This window comes from Gossypium hirsutum, chromosome A01, assembly GCF_007990345.1.
Source record: "Gossypium hirsutum isolate 1008001.06 chromosome A01, Gossypium_hirsutum_v2.1, whole genome shotgun sequence".
In the NCBI taxonomy this organism is placed as follows: domain Eukaryota; kingdom Viridiplantae; phylum Streptophyta; class Magnoliopsida; order Malvales; family Malvaceae; genus Gossypium; species Gossypium hirsutum.
The window spans coordinates 5,763,379-5,782,764 of record NC_053424.1 but is presented as its reverse complement, the minus strand read 5'-3'; the positions used below and the strand labels follow the sequence as shown (position 1 = coordinate 5,782,764).

Sequence of the window (19,386 nt, the reverse complement as noted above, 5' to 3'; positions counted from 1 at the left end):
TGGCTAGTTTCAAAGTATTGTTCTGTATTTCACTGTTTGCTTTGTTCTTGATTTGGAGCTTTGGGGCTCGCTTGGTTGTTGAGTTTTTTATGGTAAAGTTGGTGGCTGAAGAACAGCCTAAAGCCTATAATTTTCGAAGCAGTACTGATAAGCCTTCATTGATAGAACAAGGCAGAGAAGCAATTAGGGCAAGCATAGAAAGACATGGCGGATATCCGTTCGCGATGAGCCGTCGACCATTTCCCGGTCGGAGACCACATCCTCTTTAACATGTACGAGTCAACATCCATCCAACAAATATTTAACAATGGAAAGAAATTAGACCGATGTGCTCTTGCAAAGCTTGAAACTACCACTATATACGGTTGGAAAGTGTGTTAAAGTGTTTCAGTCCTGTCAGATTCAGAGATTAGAATAAATAAATAATTTGAGGTGTTATGGATCTCACTATCTTCCCAAAGTCACCACATTCTTCTCATGATTAGAATTGTAAAAGCTTGGAAAAATAGGACCTTTGCTTAGAATAAATGAAGGTCTCTCTGTTTTTTTTAAATGATCGGTGAACTTGCATGGAAAAAAAGTAGAGTTTGTGTTTCTCCATTTGTCTGGCATTTTTACGGTTTATACTCCATGCTGTACTTATAATTTCCATTGATATCAGAGTATTTTTGAGTTAATTTTATAAAAAATAAATTCTAAGTCATTCATTTCGAGTTTAAAAAATTCTAATCTAAAATACCTACATCTATAATTGAACAAGTAGAATAAGCATTAATACTTAATATAATTATATGAAATTACTTAAAAATTAAATTATAGTTATTTCTTTTATGAAAATATTTTCATAAATATTACATATTTATATTAAAAATTAATTAAATAAAACCATACAATTCAGGAAAAATAATAATAAGCATTCGTTGTACGCGCTAAATGATAAACTCCATCAATACAACAAAAGTTTCAGTTTCAACATCAATAGAACATTATGACATGTTAACAATCGACTCTATCACAACTCAAGCACGACATATCAGAAGTGATTGCAAGTACTTAATACAATAAGAAAATCGACCCTAGATGGTCCAAAGCGGCTGGTATAAATCGGCAAAAGAACTAAGCATCCATCAAACTAGAGGAGACGATAACAAAACCAACCCTAAAATTACTCGCTAAAGCAAGACTAAAAAGCGTACTACAAGAGTAAACAAAAACTTCTAAAAGTGAATACTTATTAAACAATGAAAAAACAAACAAAAAAAATATAAAACTTAAGATAACATGAGTCCAAACCGACTCATGAAATCATTTATTATTTTAAAACTCTCAAAACAGAAACAGATTAAGAAGTCAATAAAGAGCTACCCATTTTTTAAAAGAAATTGCAGGTTGTCAATGATTAATGGTATTTCAACGATGATAGGTACCGTCATCTGTTTATCACAACCTGTGAAGACAATAAAGATACCCATAAAATATATCTGTAAACTGAAAAGAGAGAAGACGCATGGAGTGAATAAGAAGAAGAAAGAAAAAGAGGGTTGATGGGCAGGAGAAAAAGGTAGGTGGTAGCTAGCTCAGAGGCTAATACCGCCGCTAAGCAAAAATAAAAAGATGAAAACGATTTGGAGAAAAAAAAATTAGGGTTTTTTTTATATAAATTATTTTTTAATTATTCATAATGCTTATCACTTAATTTAATAAATATATGAATATAAAATATTTTTAATAAAATAATTACATATGTATAATAAATATATAAAAATATTTCTTAAAAATAAAGATATAAAATTAATTATTATTCAAATCTATAAACTAGTAGGACTCTTTTCTTCCTAATTTTAATTATTTAATATTTATGAATTTGAGTTGGGTAAAATTATATTTTAGGTTTGGATTTCTGAAAATGTGTTGTTTTTATTTGGGATTTGTGTTTTAGAGAGTGAATTTAGGCATTGATATAATATATTCAAATTTAGATGGGTATAAAATTTTAATCGGTCCAAAGCCAAAATCTACTTAATTAAACCAAATTGATTGAATTATAGAATTTTTTTGATTCGGTTTATTAAGTTAATTTTAAAGGTTAACTATAATAGATAATATACTACTAGTAATACTATTTATAAATTATAGTAAAAAGATATAATATTACATAATATTACAATGTTTAATGCATACAAATAAAATATTACAATATTATATATGATATGATATAACATTACATAATATAATAATAAACAATATATATAATAATTAATATATCATGTATTACTATTATAGTATATGTTATAATATTGCCTACTTTAGTAATATATTTTATAACTGTCTAAAATCAAAACTAAGTTAACGATTTACTTGATTCAATCTTTTATTTTGGTTTTAATCATTAACTATAATAAATAATATACTATTTTATAATATAATAATATAGTATATGATTATTACTAAAACCATTCATATATATATATATATATATCTTATTTTAACAATTTAATTATTAAATTTATCAAAGTAGTTGTATTTGTCATCCACATAAAGTTTAAATAAATTTGATGTTTTTATCATATCAATTGAGAATACAATCTAAATTAGTAGCCTTTACATAATAAAATGGTATTATATGATTATCTAATATATATATATATATAATCAGTTAAATTGTTAATAATACTCGTAATTCTAATGTATGTCATTTTCTATTAATTTGATATAATGATGTATATTTTATTAATTATAAGTAATAATATATGATAGATTCTGGTATACACAATATAATATTATATAATATATTAATACACATTATAGTACCAGTAATTGTTGTAATCTAGTATTTTACAATACATACATATAATTGGTAATAGATAAAATCTTATAAAAATTTTGACATCTTAATGAAATATTATTCTTATTAAATTAGATTTTAAATTGTGTTTTTAAATTGTACAAATTGAATTTGAATATTTCATTTTATTTTGAACTTGAAATTATAAAACACAATTAATTTATTAATTTATTTTGAGCTTAGATAATTATCTATATTTTATTAGATTTGGGTTTAGAATAAAACATTTGGATTTCAAAATATTTATTTTAGTATATGAATATCTAATTTTATAAATCTAATAAAAAATAAAAAATATTTAATTTTCAATATAAAGATACAAGAGACTACAAAAAATATTTTCATCAATTTAAAATTTTTTAATACCCGTGTTTTTATATATATTTTAATAATAATTCAAATATGTAAAAATTTATGCATATCATATAAAAATTTTAAATATATTTACAAATTTCATATACATATAAGATTATTATCAAATTCTACATATAATAAATACTTTAATTATTTTATATAAAATATTTCTATTAAATATATATAATTTATTCTTTTAATAAAATACATTTAAAATGTGCTATCATATTATAATTGAAACTAAAATATTTATAATTTTAAAAATTCAAAAATTATATGAATATGTTAAAATCCATATCCAAAAGAGCCGAGTTAAAAAAAATTAAAGCTCGAGAAAACCCAAATTTAAAACAATTCATACTTATAAAACCCAACCAAAATAATATGAATCCAAAAAAAAACCCAATCTGAATTTACCCACTCTTGTTTTATTTTATTTTATTTTCCTTTTCTTTTGGTTTGATTTCAAATTATATATATATATTAAGCGATAGCACTGAAAATTGCATCCGTAGCTGAAATCATTTCCCTTCCTACATTAACATGTTTTGTGAATATAAAAACAAAAAACATGACGTAATAAAGCAATTCCAATAGTTGCATTAGCAGAAATCACAGTGGTGTGGTCAACAAAAACTGTAAACAGATGGATTTAAAAAAGAAAAAGAATTAATAATAATAACAATAATAATAATAATAAAGGAAAAGAAGAAGAAGTGGACTTGGATATTCAAAAGCGTGACAAAATGACAAGGTTAAAATGTGTGCGATGTACAACGAGAAAATGGTAAAACTTTAACCTATCCTAATTCTCACAAATGATTCCGCCATTGAGAAACAGTCATTCAGGCATTTCTTCTAATGGCAAACCTAAATAAAAACCAAGAACAATCATACAAGTATAACGGTTCTTTCCTTTTGGGAAAATTAAGATCTAAATAGAGAAGGGCCGCCGATCACGAGGCTATGAAACTACCTCGGTGCCTTCAGTACAAACTGTATATATTATATATCTAATTCAGAGTTAAATTTTCAAAAATTAATGAAAACTAAAACAAGAGCGAGTAAAGGCTCAGACTCGGGCTCACCTCGATCCCTTTTGTTCCCTTCTTTTTCCGGAGAGCATAAATATGGGATCAAAGTTCACACTAAGAGGGCAGTGATTTTTTTCTCACACGGACTTTTATCTGCAGTAAAGGTAACAAGGTTAAAAAATGGTCAATTTTAGCTAATTGATGCAACGAGCTTACAAACTCACCTAGTCTTGGAACTGCCAAGAGTGAGTTCTAGATCATCTGATCCACATTCTTCATGAATCCTCTCTCCTTCCCATGGCTTTACTAGCCCTGTTGCATTGCTTCCGAATGCAAACTCATCGGAAATAACTTCAGACATTGGAACATCAGCTGTCTGATCTAAACCTGCAGCTATTGCCGGTGAGAATGTCCCGCTTTGCCCGGGAGTCCACATGCGGGAACCCCCACCGGCTAAAACTTCCTCCTTGAAGCCAAAGGGGTTTGAGGAGACAAGGCTGAATGTGGGAGAAGTTGGTCGGCTATGAGGGGTTTGAAGTCCAGAAAACCACTCTGGGTCAGGAACAATTTGACGACCAGGACTAGGGGGAGTTGAAGAAGGCAGGAAAGAATGTTGTTGTGCACTCCAACCTGGAAGGACAGATTGGTCCTCCCAATCATTTTTCATTCGTGGGGTTCGAGCAGTCGGTGAGCTCAATGGAGGGGTGACAGGAGCACTGATGGAACCACCATGAATATAGCTATAGGGACGCTTGGAAGAGGATGCTGATGAGGATGCAGATGAGAGGTTTTTGAGCCATGGGAAAAGAGAATTCACATCACCATTGGGATTAACCACATACGAAGAAGAAGCTGGGCTTGGAAAAGATGATGATGCGGGGCTCGGATTGTAAGAAGCGCGGGGGCTTGGGTGGTAAGATGAACAGGGGCTCACTGTTGCAGATCCACCTACTATATCCATGTGCTCCACAGGCTTGCAACCCTGCAGAAATTAGATATTTATCAGTGCCCTAAATTCCTAGAATCACATGCAGCGATAAAATTACCATAACTGCAAAGTATGCTCAACCCAGGAAATAGGAAATTTAAACAAATAGCATCTCAGAAACCAAAACTCATTCCATCATTTGATTAGACATGTAATTCGAGTTCTTATGAATGTCATTAATTCCACCACACTAGGGCATCATTATATTCACCCCTTCATTTTGCTTTTCCATCAAAATAATCCTATTTTCCATTTTAAAACATTTCATATGTAAACAATATCAGCAAATTTGAGCTTTAGTAATTGTGTCATTTTACACAATGTTATTCCACCAGTTCACATATCAGACATCCAAATCACAATATCTACCCTGAAAACCTCATCTCTCTGCTAAATCCTCAGTTTGCTTAGAAGCAAAAACCCTTGTTTTATGCATGATAAAAACCTCAACTCCCCCTTTAAGCTGCAGTCTTAGACATAGTCATCTGATTCAGAGTTCTAAACAATAGTAGGCCGTACTAAGTAAATTAGTTGAGTAATCAAGCTAAGACATCAAAACAAGTAAAAATGGGGTAATAAATTGGCCAAAAGGTGTGATAATTTGTAAATACAGCCAAGCAACCATAAACAAACAAAATAAATAAAAAACATAACATGTGCCAGAATCTATATAAAATCAATTATTTGCGTATAAAAATATTATTATATCTATAAAACCTTAAAGGCTTAAACACAATTATTAAAAAAATACAAACACAAACGGATTGCCAAGTCTGAAGAAAACCCAAATTCTTGTATGAACAACTGAAAATGAAAGTTAGGCAAAGTCGGGAACTGTGCAAACGAGTGACTCTTTGTTACTTAGCAATTAAAAAAGAAAAAAAAAGAGTATATCAGAGCACACTGTAAATTCACATGGTGCAAAAACTACAGTCACAATCATCAATTTAACAAGGGTAGTTAGGTCTTTTTCCTCGAGATCTATGCAAATTGGGTTTCTTTTTTAAGTGTGATGATCAGTCCCATGTTCTTTCTCATCTGGAATAACTACAAGTTATATGGAATACGGTCATCAAAGAAAGAGAAGAATCTTTCGTTGGTACTTCACGGCTCACGCGTTGGCTAAAGTGAGAGTAAAAAAACACATAATAAAAAGATATTAAAAAAAGAGAGCTGACCAGATCTAAATAAGAGAAGACTAATAAAATGACGCTTCTGCCCTGATCCAGCATACAAAATAACACTAATACCTCAAACAAGAAGAAACATTAAATAAACAAAAGCAGTGAAAAGAATTAAAAAGCAAATTGATGCCGTGTGTATAACACTAACTCCGGTTCGAGCCGTGTATTTTAACCGTTGGCAGCAGATCTTCCTGTTTCTCCGATTTCAATATTAGCCCGCCGGAATCGGCGTATGTTAGCACAACGGGGACACTTCCGTTGATTAACATGTACCGCAAAAAGCGGCACAAATTAGCATACGGACCGCAGTTTTATTGGAATTTTTTGTAATTTTAAAAACTACGATCTTCGTGCTAAAATACGCCAAGACAAATCGATAAAGAGAGAATTCCGAAATAGCAATTTTCCGTTGCCTCGATATTTCAAAAATTACAAGCAAAATAAAACAAGCAATCTTAGAGTTCAAACAAACTATTAATAAAACGTAAATTTTCAGTGAGATTTCATTTTCAAAAAAAATAATAACCGTTCCATTGGCATTATCTTCTATCTTTTCCCTAAGAAGATTAATCAATAAACTAACAAAGAGCAGAAAAAAAAGGTTCAAGTGATGATAGTAATTTACCTTACGATAAGTAGTTCCATCGGGTTCGACGGTCCAACCGGCCTCGTTACAAAGAGCTTTGAGAACTTCATTGTTATCGCAGTGCTTCGGAAGCTTATAGTTACCGTACATCCGAAGTCCAGCGAAGATCTTCGCTGCTATTGCTCTCCTCCGCCGCTCTCTCCGCTTGTTATTCTCTCGTTCTTTCCATGTCGGTAGCCTCGTCCCCGACGTCATTTCAAATTAAAGGGAAAAAAAGAAGAAGAAGAATCGATGCTAGAATTATTGAATTTATAGAAAAAAAATTTGTCCTATTAAAAGGAAAACAGAAAAAATGAATTTGAGTAAAATTAATCAAAAAATTCAAAGGGAAAGAAAATAAGAATCGTGTGTGTGGAGTTAAAAGCGATGATTTTTTTGCTGCAACGACGCCGTTTCAATCGTGAGCTGATCGGAGAAGGATCTTAAGTTTCGAAATTTTAGATCGGCGACTGGAGATATAAAACGGCGGCGCTTACAGATGGGTGAATCGGTGGGGAACAGTGAAAGCAGATTTGATAAGATCTAGTTGGAGGTGGAATCGAATCGACGGATTAATGGGTACACCGGGAAACCGGGAATGGTTTTGGGTTGTTAAAGTTGAAAACCCGGGAAGAAAAACAGAAGATGTATGTTTGATAGAAAAAGCTTTGAAATGAAATGAACAAGTGCTTGGAAATTAACATGGATTTGCGAGGTGGTCAGCTAAATCTGTACTTATTGGATATCATCGCCCTTGACCTTTTCTCAATCTACAACTTTGCCACTGATCATTGAAAATTTTGCTAATAATATAAATAATTTAAAATTTGTATCAACATCAACTCAAAAAAGTTATTTTAAAGAAAAAAAATAGAGGCAGAGGATTTTTTAAGATTAGTTGAACATGTCCATAGATATTAATTTGTTGAATAATTATTAAATTTTGGAATTAATTTTTTAAAAATTATTATATTTTAAAGAAAATTTTCAATTAATTTTTATTTTAAGAAAAAGGAGGGACAAATTGGAAAAAGTGAAACTGCAGATGATAAAGCAACATGTTAAGCGTTATTGTCTCTCTAACTGCGTGACCAAAGTGTGACGTTTGGAAGCCACGTGTCCAGTATTCTTATAATCGGTTCAGCAACCGTCTTTGTCGTCGATGACTATCCAATAAGAAAAGCAAGATAATAATAATATCACAAGTGTCAAAAGTCCGGCGCACGTGCGAGTTTACTCCCACCGGCCCAACCCAAAAAAATTAATAAATAAACAAAAAGTTATATGACCGATCTCTGTGTCTCCATGTGTGGGCGTCCAGCAAAAGATGATGCGGACTCGGGGGGACCCCTCCCACCTCTGCTCCCTTTCACGTGATCATGCAGTTTAGCGTGACGATAGATAAGGTGGGACCCATCTCCCATTAAATAAAATAAAATAAAAAGTATATAACAATATATATATATATATAAAATTAGGAATTTGGGTTCATTATTAATTTACGAAAATTATAGCTGAAAATTTTTACTGTTTGCTTATTTATTATATACACTTAAAAATACAGTTTTATTTTTTTATTTTTATAAAACGTCGTCTTTATTTTTATTTTTATTTATAGATAAAGATGGACTTTTTTTTTGGTTTTAATTAAAAAGGGATCATTTTCACAAATTTAAGATATTTTCAATAAAACTGATTTTTTTGTTGACTTGAAATTCAGTTTTGGTTAACCAATAGTGTTTTTGGTCATATTTTTTATTTTTATTTTTTCGTACTTTGAAAAGGACAAAAAAGGAAAAAGATTGGTCAAAAGTCAAATTTATGTTGGTATGTCTTGTGACTTTTTATCAGTTTTGTTACCTTGCTTTCTATGTGAGCGTAAATTATAAAATAATAACAAATAATTACAATTATAATTAATTAGTATAAATATAAATGGATTAATAATTGAAATATAAAATTCATGCTGAGAGTAAAACTCAAACCTAAGTTTATAACTTTGATAATTTTAATTTTGATATTAAACTAAAATTTCATCAAAAAATCTAAAACGATATTAAATAGACATTACTCTTAGGAAATAGCATATAATTACTTGTTATTTGTTAAAAAGAATAAAATGTATTAAACAAGTTTCTATTAAAATTTTTATCAATTATACATAAATTTAATTGATATAATAATAAATTAAGTTTCAATATTTATATATTTTATCAATTTAGACTTAATTTAAAAAAATCTATTTTCTTAAAAAATACAAAATACAAAATATATATATAAATAAGCAAAACTTGAAAACTTTAAGATGTCATACAAATCAAAATTATATATAATTGACGAAAAATATTAATGTTACAATTAAATATCTTTAAAAGTTCACTTTTAAAATTGATGGGGATTAAAATATTTTTTAAAGAGATAAATTTATTCAATATTAAAATTGAAGAAATCCTTTTATCAATTAAAGCATAAAAGAATAATTTATTGTGCAAATAATTTTTTATTTTTCAGATTAAAGTTTTACTTTTCTATCCCGAATATTTACTTAAGTAATTAATATAAAAAAGTTTTAACTCTACAAATTAATAAGATTTAATATATAACTTCAGTTTTTTTTAATAATATTTCAAGACACAATAATATTTCTCGTCTGAAATTTTTAAAATCTAGTAATAGTGCAGTAAATGATTTTTCATATTATTAATTATTTGTCAAGTCAAAGTGAAAAACAGTATGGTTTGATCAATAGATTCAAAGACTAATAATTTACTTGTGACTCATCCTTTATTTTTAAACAAATTAAAACAATTTAAAGTAAAAAAAGGGCAATCCAATTGAATTTTAGCAGGGAATCATCTAATTTAATTTTAATCAAAATAAATAATTCAGAGATTAATTGAAGAGATCAAACTCTTAAAACATGTAAGATAAAAAATAAATACATGACAGCGATATATATAAACAATGAAGCTATTATGAGAACAACTTTATCACAAACCCTATACCCTAACAAACTGTGATGAAATATAAATATGTCGAAAATCTATTTGGATATTTAAGAAGGTTTAAACTAAATTTTGAAATAAATAGTTGGATACATTTAAAATATGATTCCGACTTAGATTTTAATATTAGTTGAAATAAGATTTGTATAAATATTAATTATTTTATGGTATAATAGTTTGATTCGTATCTGATTTGATCCGAACAACTCTAATGAAATATATATAAATTAAAACTTTTCTACAAGGTAAAAGAAGTTAATTTTTTAATAAAAAAAATTTATCGCGGTCTAGTTATTCGGTGTTCATGGTAATGGATGATGCAAATAATGATATTGTAGACGAGGTGTTTGGGGGTGATTGTTGAGGAGAAAACAGAAAAGGTCTTGGTGGAATTGCTAATGATTTAAGATTGCCTTGTAGCATCTCTAGCACTTTCGTCATCGACGGTCGATCTGATGGATTAGTTTGAATGCACCATAAGCTTATTATAATCATCTTCTTAGTTATTTCTTCATCTTCTGCTGTGATTCCTTCAAGATTGAATGCTTCTTGTGGGAGATGTTTGTAAATCCACGAGTGAAAGTTCCTTTCACTTGTTAGAGACCCTCTGACATGAACGTTTTCTTTTGCTCCAACCATTTCAAGGACCATCATCCCGTAGCTATAAACATCGGATTTGTAAGAAATGCCTCCAAAGTTTCGACAAAATAGTTCTGGAGCAATGTATCCTATTGTTCCTCGAGCAGTTATCGATGAAAGAATGCTTTCCTTCCGCTCGCATAACTTTGCAAGACCGAAATCCGAAATCTTCGGAACGAAGTTTTCGTCTAAAAGGATGTTATGTGGTTTTATGTCCAAATGCAAAATCCTGGTGTTGCATCCTCGATGTAGATATTCTAGTCCTCTAGCAATGCCAACGGCAATTTCAAACAATGTTTTCCGGTTTAGCATACAAATTTTATCCGGCGATCCGTGCTGGTAGATAAACTTATCCAATGATCCATTCGGCATGAATTCATAGAACAAAGCCCTCATTGAATTCTCATAACAAAATCCAAGAAACGTCACCACGTTGACATGAGAAGTTTGACTAATACTCGCCACTTCGTTTATGAATTCCTCTCCATCCTCCCTTGATTCACTCAGGACTTTAACTGCAACAAGACGACCGTTGGGCAACTTGCCTTTGTAGACAGTGCCAAATCCGCCTTCGCCGAGCTTGTCTTTGAACGACTTGGTGATTTTCTTGATGTCTGAATAAGAATATCGCTTTGGAGCAAGCTCTGAACCGTATCTCATGATGAATGCTTCAACCCTTTCAGTGTTCTTACCTATATTCCGCCGTAAATTCATCAGCTTCCCACTTGACAACGATCCTTTCTTAAGCTTCAAGGCAAACACCACAAGGCAAACTACCATAACAGTAACCCCAACCACTGCAAACCCTGTTTTAAAGGAATGTTCAATTTCATAATAGTTTATTTTCATTCTTCCAAATAGAGATATAAAGGAGTAGGTATATTTACCTATGATTAGTTTAATCTTCAAACCAGTACCTTCAGATGACCCTGTAACATTAAATCCAAGAAATTTAGAATTCCACTTTCTGATTCAGGAACTTCTATAAGAAAGTGACCATGCCACGGTAAAAATAGACGATTATGTTAGGATCTATCTTTTTTGACACAATATTTAGAACTATTCATAACACTCTCGAATCCATAAATAGGAGAATAATGCAATTCAACGCACTCGAAACCACGTCTTTCTGCATTGACAAGAATACCCATGTCAATCGAGCTAAGTCTCAATCAACCTATGTTTGAAGTTTTAAAAAGTTTTATCATGTCAAGTTTGACAATTAAAAGGCTAAAATATGTTTATAGATACTTTTATTCTTCACAAATTTAGAATATAATCCATATATTTTTATTTTTAAAAATTTAATCTCTATTTTTTATATTTCAAAATTTAGGCTCAATTGTTAATACTATTTTTTTATTAAATTTTTTGGTGTGAAATTTTAAAATTAAAAAAAAATTACTCACTTGGTAGAAATATAACTAAAAAATAACATTTTAATGAATTCGAATTTTATAAAATAATTTTAACCGTGTTAACAGTTTGACTTAAATTTTAAAATCTAAAAAATAGAAGGGCTAAATTCTTAAAAATAAAAATACAAAAATTAAATTTTAAATTTATAAAAACTACAAAAAAAATTATAAATATTTTAACCTAATTAAAAAGGTCAGAATGGGTATTTCAAGAGTAAAGATATAGTTGTTTCTTTGTTGCTTAATATATCAAAAGCCCCTCTAAAATTATTTTATAATCAATTCAACTCCTAATTGAAAATAGCATCCAATTGAGCTCTTAATCAAATATATACAATCAATTAAACCTTTAAAAAAATAATTTTCGCCCGTAACACTATTAAATTTGATATGTGATAAAATATGATAATTTCCTTTAAAATGTTTAAAAAGCATAAAAGATCTAAAAAATATTCTTTAAAAAAATCTAAAATTATATAAAGAACTTATAATTTAAAAAAAATAGAATTTTTTAAAATTTATAAAATAGTAAAAAATATAAAAAATTGTTAAAATAATAGGAAATTATTTTTAAAAAAAATAAAAAAGTTAGACTTTCAAAACTTATAAAATTTATTTGAAAAATAATATAAAATTATTAAAAATTAGAATTTTCTAAAATTATAATAATTGCAAAAATATTAATTTTTTTTTAGAAAATAATATAAAATTATGAGAAAGTGTCTGCATAGTTTGCTAAGGTGCCATATAAAAAATTGACCATCGAGAAAAAGAATAAAATTTAATTAACGTCAGAAGGCTAGAAGTTTAGGTTCTGAGGGTTGACACTTGACACCATGTTCCCACACAGCACTAATGCTTATATTGATGATATCAGTAAATTGATCAATCATAACATGTTTGCTATAATTTGTTAAATTTTCATAATTTTTATATAAATTTTTAATAATTTTCTATTATTTTTAGTATATTATAATTTTTTACATTTTTTAAAATTTTATACTTTTTTTAAAAAGTTATAATAAAAACACGTGCATTTTTTATAATTTTCTAATTTTTATGTTTTTAGTAATTTTTTTATAATTTTTAAAAATTCTTTTTTAATTTTTTCAAAATTCTAATTTTTTTTTAATTTTAAAGATTTCTTTTAATTTTTTTTAAACATTTTTAAGGGAAATTACCAGATTTTGTCACATGGAGAACTTAACAGTTAGGGGTTACTCAAAAATTGATTTTTCAAGTGCCTAATTGATTGTTTATATTTAATTGAGAGTTCAATTGGATGTTATTTTCGATTAAGAGTTCAATTTATTACTAAATTATTAAGATATTAAGCAATTTCCTTGTTCTTGTTTTTTTAGGTAAATTACACCTAAGATAATTAAATTATTAATACATTTATGTTTTGGTCACTGAATTTCAAAAAGTTACAAGTTGGTCATTGAACTATTCAAAAGTTTTCATTCAAGACTAGGCTATTAAAATCGTTGTTGTATGGCCTTCTTTGTTTGCACCGCCTACACCAATCGAAAGCTCTTCTCCCCTTTCTCTTTTACAGTTTAGTTTTTTTGATGAAACAACTTGAAAAATCAAGAATTTACAAACCAAAATTGAAATAGTTTTCTTCTCCAATCTCCGACATTGACCATCAGATTGACTTGGATCTAAAGTTATGTTCTACTCATCAATGGATACTGATCCACCATACCAATCATCAAATTATCACTTAGAGCTTCCTAACTAGATTTTTATAAAGAAAAATTTAATAGCCTACCTAAATACTTAAATAAAAACTTTCAAAAAAATTTTAAATAATTCTGACAATTTTAAGACAAACTTATTTATTAATAGTGTAGTAACGTTAGGTAGTTTACTTTTTTTCTTTTTCGTATAAAAAGCAACCATATTACATGTTACTTTAGAATAATAACATATTCGCATTCGTTTGCATTAAAGTTGATGCTTTTCACCTAAGCCATATTTCAAATTGACTGACAGCAGACAACTGATTCAATACTGTGTTTTGATTTTATATTAACATAATCCAAATTCTTCATATTTATGCCCATCAAAAACCACTTCCCAGCAAACAGAATCCATGTGGAGCTCACGATTGTGATATATATCAAAGGGATGGAAGCACCTAGATTTTGATCTCGGTTGAAAAAGCTGCAGGTTTTAGAAAATTTTTCTAGTTTTTTTCCAGGGAAAAAAAGGGTGCTCTCTAAATGCATATATGAAGCAATTAAACCAAGAAATCTGACTCAAAAGAAAATGTGTTTTTTACTGCATACCTGATAGAAGACAAGTTGATGCATCAGTATGATTTGGGCAATAACAAGTGAATTGATTCGAACTCCTATTATACCCACACCTACCACCAGAACCATTGCAGTCTTCACATTTGGAAGCTATATTTTCGTCCCATTTCAATCCAAATCCATTACCAAGTGGCAAAACCAAAGTATCTGGAGTTGGGTTGCTCTTGATTGTCTCAACTGCAGTATAAAAAGCTGGAACAATCACATGGCTATCACAAGCTCTCAACCCATCTTTCACTTCAGTTGAAAGGTTGCCCAAAACAGATGCTATAACATAGTAGTTCACCATATCTGTTCCATTGCTGGTGCTGCAGTTAAACAGACTTGGAAACCCTGAAGATATGTTGGAAATCAAAGGGCAATGGTAATACAATGTTATGTTCTCAAGGTTCCAAGCATAACTCAAAAGGTTGAAGTTCAAGGTGGTATTGAGCAGGGTTTGGGGACAAAGGTTTTGAAGATAATCGGTTCTGGCTACAGTGAAAGCTTGTCTATCCATGTTGATTTCGATGACTTTGTAACTTACTGACATGATTGTGATCTGGGTTTCTTCATCTTCCAGGCAAGTTAACTTTAACCCTGGTTGCCCACAGTTCTCAGGCCTGTCACCTCCCCAAAAAGGGTAGCTAACATTTTTTATGTTCCCACAATGGAATTGTTTGCTGCAGACCATATAGTTGTCATTGCTTGAACTTAATAAGGTTGGAACTTGAACTAATAAAAGGATGATGATGATGAAAAAAACCAGGGCTGATGAGGTTGAAGGGATATTAAAGGAAGCCATGTTGTTTGGTAAAAGCACTAGCTTGAGAGAGAATTTGGCAAATATTTTCATCCTAACCAAAAAAGAAAAGGTTACATCAAGAAATTAGAATATTATGAATAAATAATAACATTTTTTGAATGGTTCTGTTCTTTGTTGATATTTTTAAGAGGACAAAATTGAAAGACTTCAGATTGCAGAAAGAAAGGGGTACTATGTAAGAAAAGGAAGTGTCATGGAAACTTGGTTAGCCATTATTGAATCTTATAAAAGTCATAAAAAGTTAGTGAGTGTATATATGTTTCCAACCCAAATAATCGAAAAGGAAAAGTGAGAACTAAGGATATTGTTCAATTGCTTGTATAAAATGGTGCAGCTTTATTAATTTAAGTCAGCAAGGATATTAAGTTCCAAGAACAGTACTGGAAACCAAAGTAAGCCACTTAGTCGCTGCATTCCCCATTTATATATTTATTTCAATCATTAATATTAATGCTTATAATTAATCTAATTACAATTTTCATCTCTTAGATATAAAATTAAATTTAATGTATCTTACATAATTTTGGGTGCATATTTGACATTTTTTTTTGGTAGATTATGAAGAAAAGATTGGTCATGATTGTATGCCATTTTTTTAAGGTGTATGATATTAATTTTAGTAAAATATGGTATTTTTATGGGAAAATATTTGATACTAAGGGCTAGTTTGGCAATACTTTTAAAAAGGACTTTTAAAAAGTAGTTATGAAAAGTTTGATTTAAAATTTGAGTGTTTAGCGTTGCTGTTAAAAAGTGATTTTGAGAAATAAAATGTCCATTTTAGACATGTTATTAACAAGTAATAAATATGCATTTAAATAATATTTAAATTAATTAATATTATTATAGTTTAGTAAGAATATAAAAAAATTATTATAACTTGTTAATCTTTTAATATATGAAATACAAATTTTAAGTATTTTTAAGCAATAAATATTAATTATTTATAAAATTTAATTAGAATATATAAATTATATTTTAAATATTTAAATGTAACCATTAAATATTTGTAATTAGTATTTTAAAAAATATTTTTTATTTTTTAATTAATGATTTTAACACATTTGTAATTAAGTAGCAAAGACAAAAAAGAGAAAGTACTATGTTATTGTAGGGGTGAAAAAGTAATTAAGCACTAAAAGTGCTTTTGGGAGAGAAAAACTAAAAATTTTAGCTTCTGAAAAGAAAAAAAATTCAACAAAAAATAATTTATTTAACATAGATTTTCTTCCAAAAGTGTTTTTTTTAAACACTACAGAATAGACCCTAAGTAGGGTTGAATTGATGACAAGTGTGTATAAAATATAGTACAGAAATTAAAAAGAATATATAAAAGAAATAGGTCACATGATAAATTTATAACTCTAGTTCCGGTAAATTTAACATAATTTGATTGATATAAGGCGATGGAGTTAAGTTATGGGAATGAATAATTTTATTTAAATGAACTACATAGTCGAGTTTGTTGATTAGGTTCAGATCTTTTTAATTTGTAACATTGTTGATGAATTAAATTTTAAAAACTTTCTTACAGATATTTGATTGACAATTATTTATTGTTAATTGTTTTTGTATTTAAATTACAGTTTAAGATAAAAAAATATATGATTTGAAGTTGTTTTTGGATTATTATAGTTGACTTATAAATGGAAAGGAATATGTATAACAGCAGGATTCAGATTTGTTCTTATGTACTGTGTAAACCATTCATTCATCATTTCTAAGAAAGCTGCTTTAGCTTGATTACCTTGGCCTTCAGACTCAGGCCTTCTACTACTAGATTCAGCTCGATATCCGGAAGCTTGAGCTGTACTCTCAGCTTCCTCAAGTTTAGTTTTTGCTCGATTGGAAGACATTTACTATAAAAAAAACACATTTTAAATGGTCAGGAGATATCACACTATCAAATATAAATAATGGCATGTATAGCTAATCTCATATTTGCTACATTAGTCCGAAAACCGACTAAACTATAGCTCTGATACCAATAAATGTAACACCCTTAACCTGTATCCATCGCCGGAACAGGGTTACAAGATGTTACCGAAGTTTATAGAATAATTACACATAATTTCAGAAATTTTCCTATGTTCATAACAAAATTGTCCACCTAAGTCATAGTCATTAAATTATTTATATCTTGAGCTACAGAACTCCAAATTGAGAACCGCTAATTTTTCCTGAAACTAGACTCACATATCTTCTTACCATAAAATTTTTCAGAATTTTTGGTCCAGCCAATAAGGATAATTTATTCTTTAAATTCACTATTGTTTAACTGTCCAACAGTCCTGACCCCTCTTCCAGAGAAAATTAATTTAATCACTATGACTCAGGTGGACAGTTTTGTTATGAACATAGGAAAATTTTTGAAATTATGTGTAATTATTCTATAAACTTCGGTAACATCTTGTAACTCTATTCCGGCGACGAATACGGGTTAGGGGTGTTACAATATGTCATATAATCCATGATATATTCTAATACCAAGACTAACATAGTTGATTTCTTATTCACAATTTTGATTTTCTATTTTCTATCTCATTTCCTATTGATTATATTTAGTTCTTTAATATTAGAATAATTAAAACCTCTTCTTTTATGTATTTAATTACAGTTTACCTAGTCATGTTCCCAACTATTTTCTAGTCATGGCAAAATTTTATTCTATTTATTCTATCTCCATTGAATTCAACTTTACTATTAATTTTATTTTATTTTTAGATGTGGAAAATAAAATGGTTGAATATTCTTATTTTCAAGTGGTGTTTTGTTGAGAGTGATAGGACAAAGGAAAATATTTACTTCCAGAAATTAATAAAGAAATCTTTCAACTTCATTCCATGTTCTACGAAATTTCACTACCTGTGTTGAATTATTCGAATCAATATTGATTTTCAAAATTATTTTAAAAATATAATTGAGAAAAAATTAGAATATATAAAAACAGTACTAATTGTAGAATTTGAAAAATACGATTTAAGAATTATACATATTAATGATTTAAGTTTTAGTGCAATTAATATTGATATTGTTATAAATGTAAGAGGACGTGAGTTTGATTATACTGAAGCACATGATTTTCTTATTTATGGGTTGGAGATGAACTACGAGTAATTCTAAATATTGTATAAAAAAACAGATATAATTAAAATCTATAATAAAATTATTTTTAAAAAAAACATATTAACTCATGCTTACCTAGAAAAGGGGTAACGAGGAGAACCATGGAAAGTTGGACAACCAAGGCATCTTGAATCTATGGACTAAAATGTGGGCAAAATATATTATTATTGAATTAGTTTTGGAGGCATCTACCCTATTAATAAATTTTCAAAGTTAGAAAAATGGATTTAAGTAAAAAAGAAATTAATCAATATAAAATATGTTCGAGGCTTGAATTTTAATATTCATGGCGTTAGTCTAACCTTACCAAATTTGTTTTTAAGTATTGTAATATATTATTGTATTGTATTATATTATGTAATTTAAATCTAATTTAAATCTATAATAATATATTGGAAATCTTATTATACGCCTATGTATGTGAAAATTATAAATTTAAAACACATACATTTTTAAAACGAACATATAATAAAAATAAAATATATGGTTTAAAATAATTAAACGTAATAGTACATGAATTTAACAACATAAATACATCAAATTAACAATATTAAATGCACTACAATTATTTATTATGATGTTGTCATTAATTGTGAGTTAATGTCGAGTTAATTTGTGACATCAATTCAATTAAAAATATTATTAATATATACAACTAATAGAGATAATAAATTTTACATATTAAAATGAAATTTTAGTTGTGTGGTAAATTTAAAGTTTTATAAATTTGATTGGTCCGAGTTCAAATCCTATCTTATACATATTTTTATTGATTTTTTTTAAAATAAAAAGATTAAAATGCCCTCGAAAATTATAACTTACTTACCAAAGAGCATTTTCGTAATTTTCCTAACTGAGATGGTAATCGGTTGAGGGTAACACTAACTCAATAAAACACTTAACAAATAATATAGATAATACTATAATATTAATATAAAAAATATGTTTCATTGTTCATCTTTAAAATTTTAATTAAAAATATTAAATAATAAGATTAAATTAGTATAAATTAAACATTTTTCTTTAATATGGTAGGATTGTG

At 28.4% G+C, this 19,386-nt stretch overlaps 2 protein-coding genes across 5 annotated transcripts; both read right to left on the bottom strand.

Moving 5' to 3' along the window:
- Positions 1–3,896: 3,896 nt before the first annotated feature.
- Positions 3,897–7,929, bottom strand: LOC107917813 (BES1/BZR1 homolog protein 4). 4 transcript variants are annotated; one of them, XR_001689844.2, is made up of 4 exons: positions 7,031–7,738; positions 4,458–5,215; positions 4,288–4,386; positions 3,897–4,195 (listed from the first exon to the last, which is right to left on the bottom strand). XR_001689844.2 is itself a non-coding variant. In XM_016847145.2 (3 exons), the coding sequence occupies exons 1-3, from the start codon at positions 7,244–7,246 to the stop codon at positions 4,383–4,385; spliced, it is 978 nt and encodes a 325-aa protein (XP_016702634.1). In that variant the 5' UTR covers positions 7,247–7,929; the 3' UTR covers positions 3,897–4,382. The 4 variants fall into 4 exon arrangements, 2 of the variants coding, with proteins under 2 accessions (XP_016702634.1, XP_016702636.1); XR_001689845.2 differs by having other exon boundaries at positions 3,897–4,069; XM_016847145.2 differs by having other exon boundaries at positions 3,897–4,386; positions 7,031–7,929.
- A 2,352-nt stretch (positions 7,930–10,281) lies between these two features.
- On the bottom strand, positions 10,282–15,403 carry LOC107917086 (LEAF RUST 10 DISEASE-RESISTANCE LOCUS RECEPTOR-LIKE PROTEIN KINASE-like 2.1). The gene is made up of 3 exons (XM_016846471.2): positions 14,387–15,403; positions 11,562–11,603; positions 10,282–11,480 (listed from the first exon to the last, which is right to left on the bottom strand). The coding sequence occupies exons 1-3, from the start codon at positions 15,246–15,248 to the stop codon at positions 10,327–10,329; spliced, it is 2,058 nt and encodes a 685-aa protein (XP_016701960.1). The 5' UTR covers positions 15,249–15,403; the 3' UTR covers positions 10,282–10,326.
- Positions 15,404–19,386: the final 3,983 nt, after the last annotated feature.

Excerpts from the sequence above, each read along its gene's own strand:
- LOC107917813 (XM_016847145.2), bottom strand. The coding sequence starts at position 7,246 with ATGACGTCGGGGACGAGGCTACCGACATGGAAAGAACGAGAGAATAAC. Across the intron at positions 5,216-7,030 it reads ATGGAACTACTTATCGTAAG|GGTTGCAAGCCTGTGGAGCA; the intron begins GTAAATTACTAT and ends TAATTTCTGCAG.
- LOC107917086 (XM_016846471.2), bottom strand. The coding sequence starts at position 15,248 with ATGAAAATATTTGCCAAATTCTCTCTCAAGCTAGTGCTTTTACCAAAC. Across the intron at positions 11,604-14,386 it reads ATCAACTTGTCTTCTATCAG|GGTCATCTGAAGGTACTGGT; the intron begins GTATGCAGTAAA and ends TTAATGTTACAG. Across the intron at positions 11,481-11,561 it reads GAAGATTAAACTAATCATAG|GGTTTGCAGTGGTTGGGGTT; the intron begins GTAAATATACCT and ends CCTTTAAAACAG.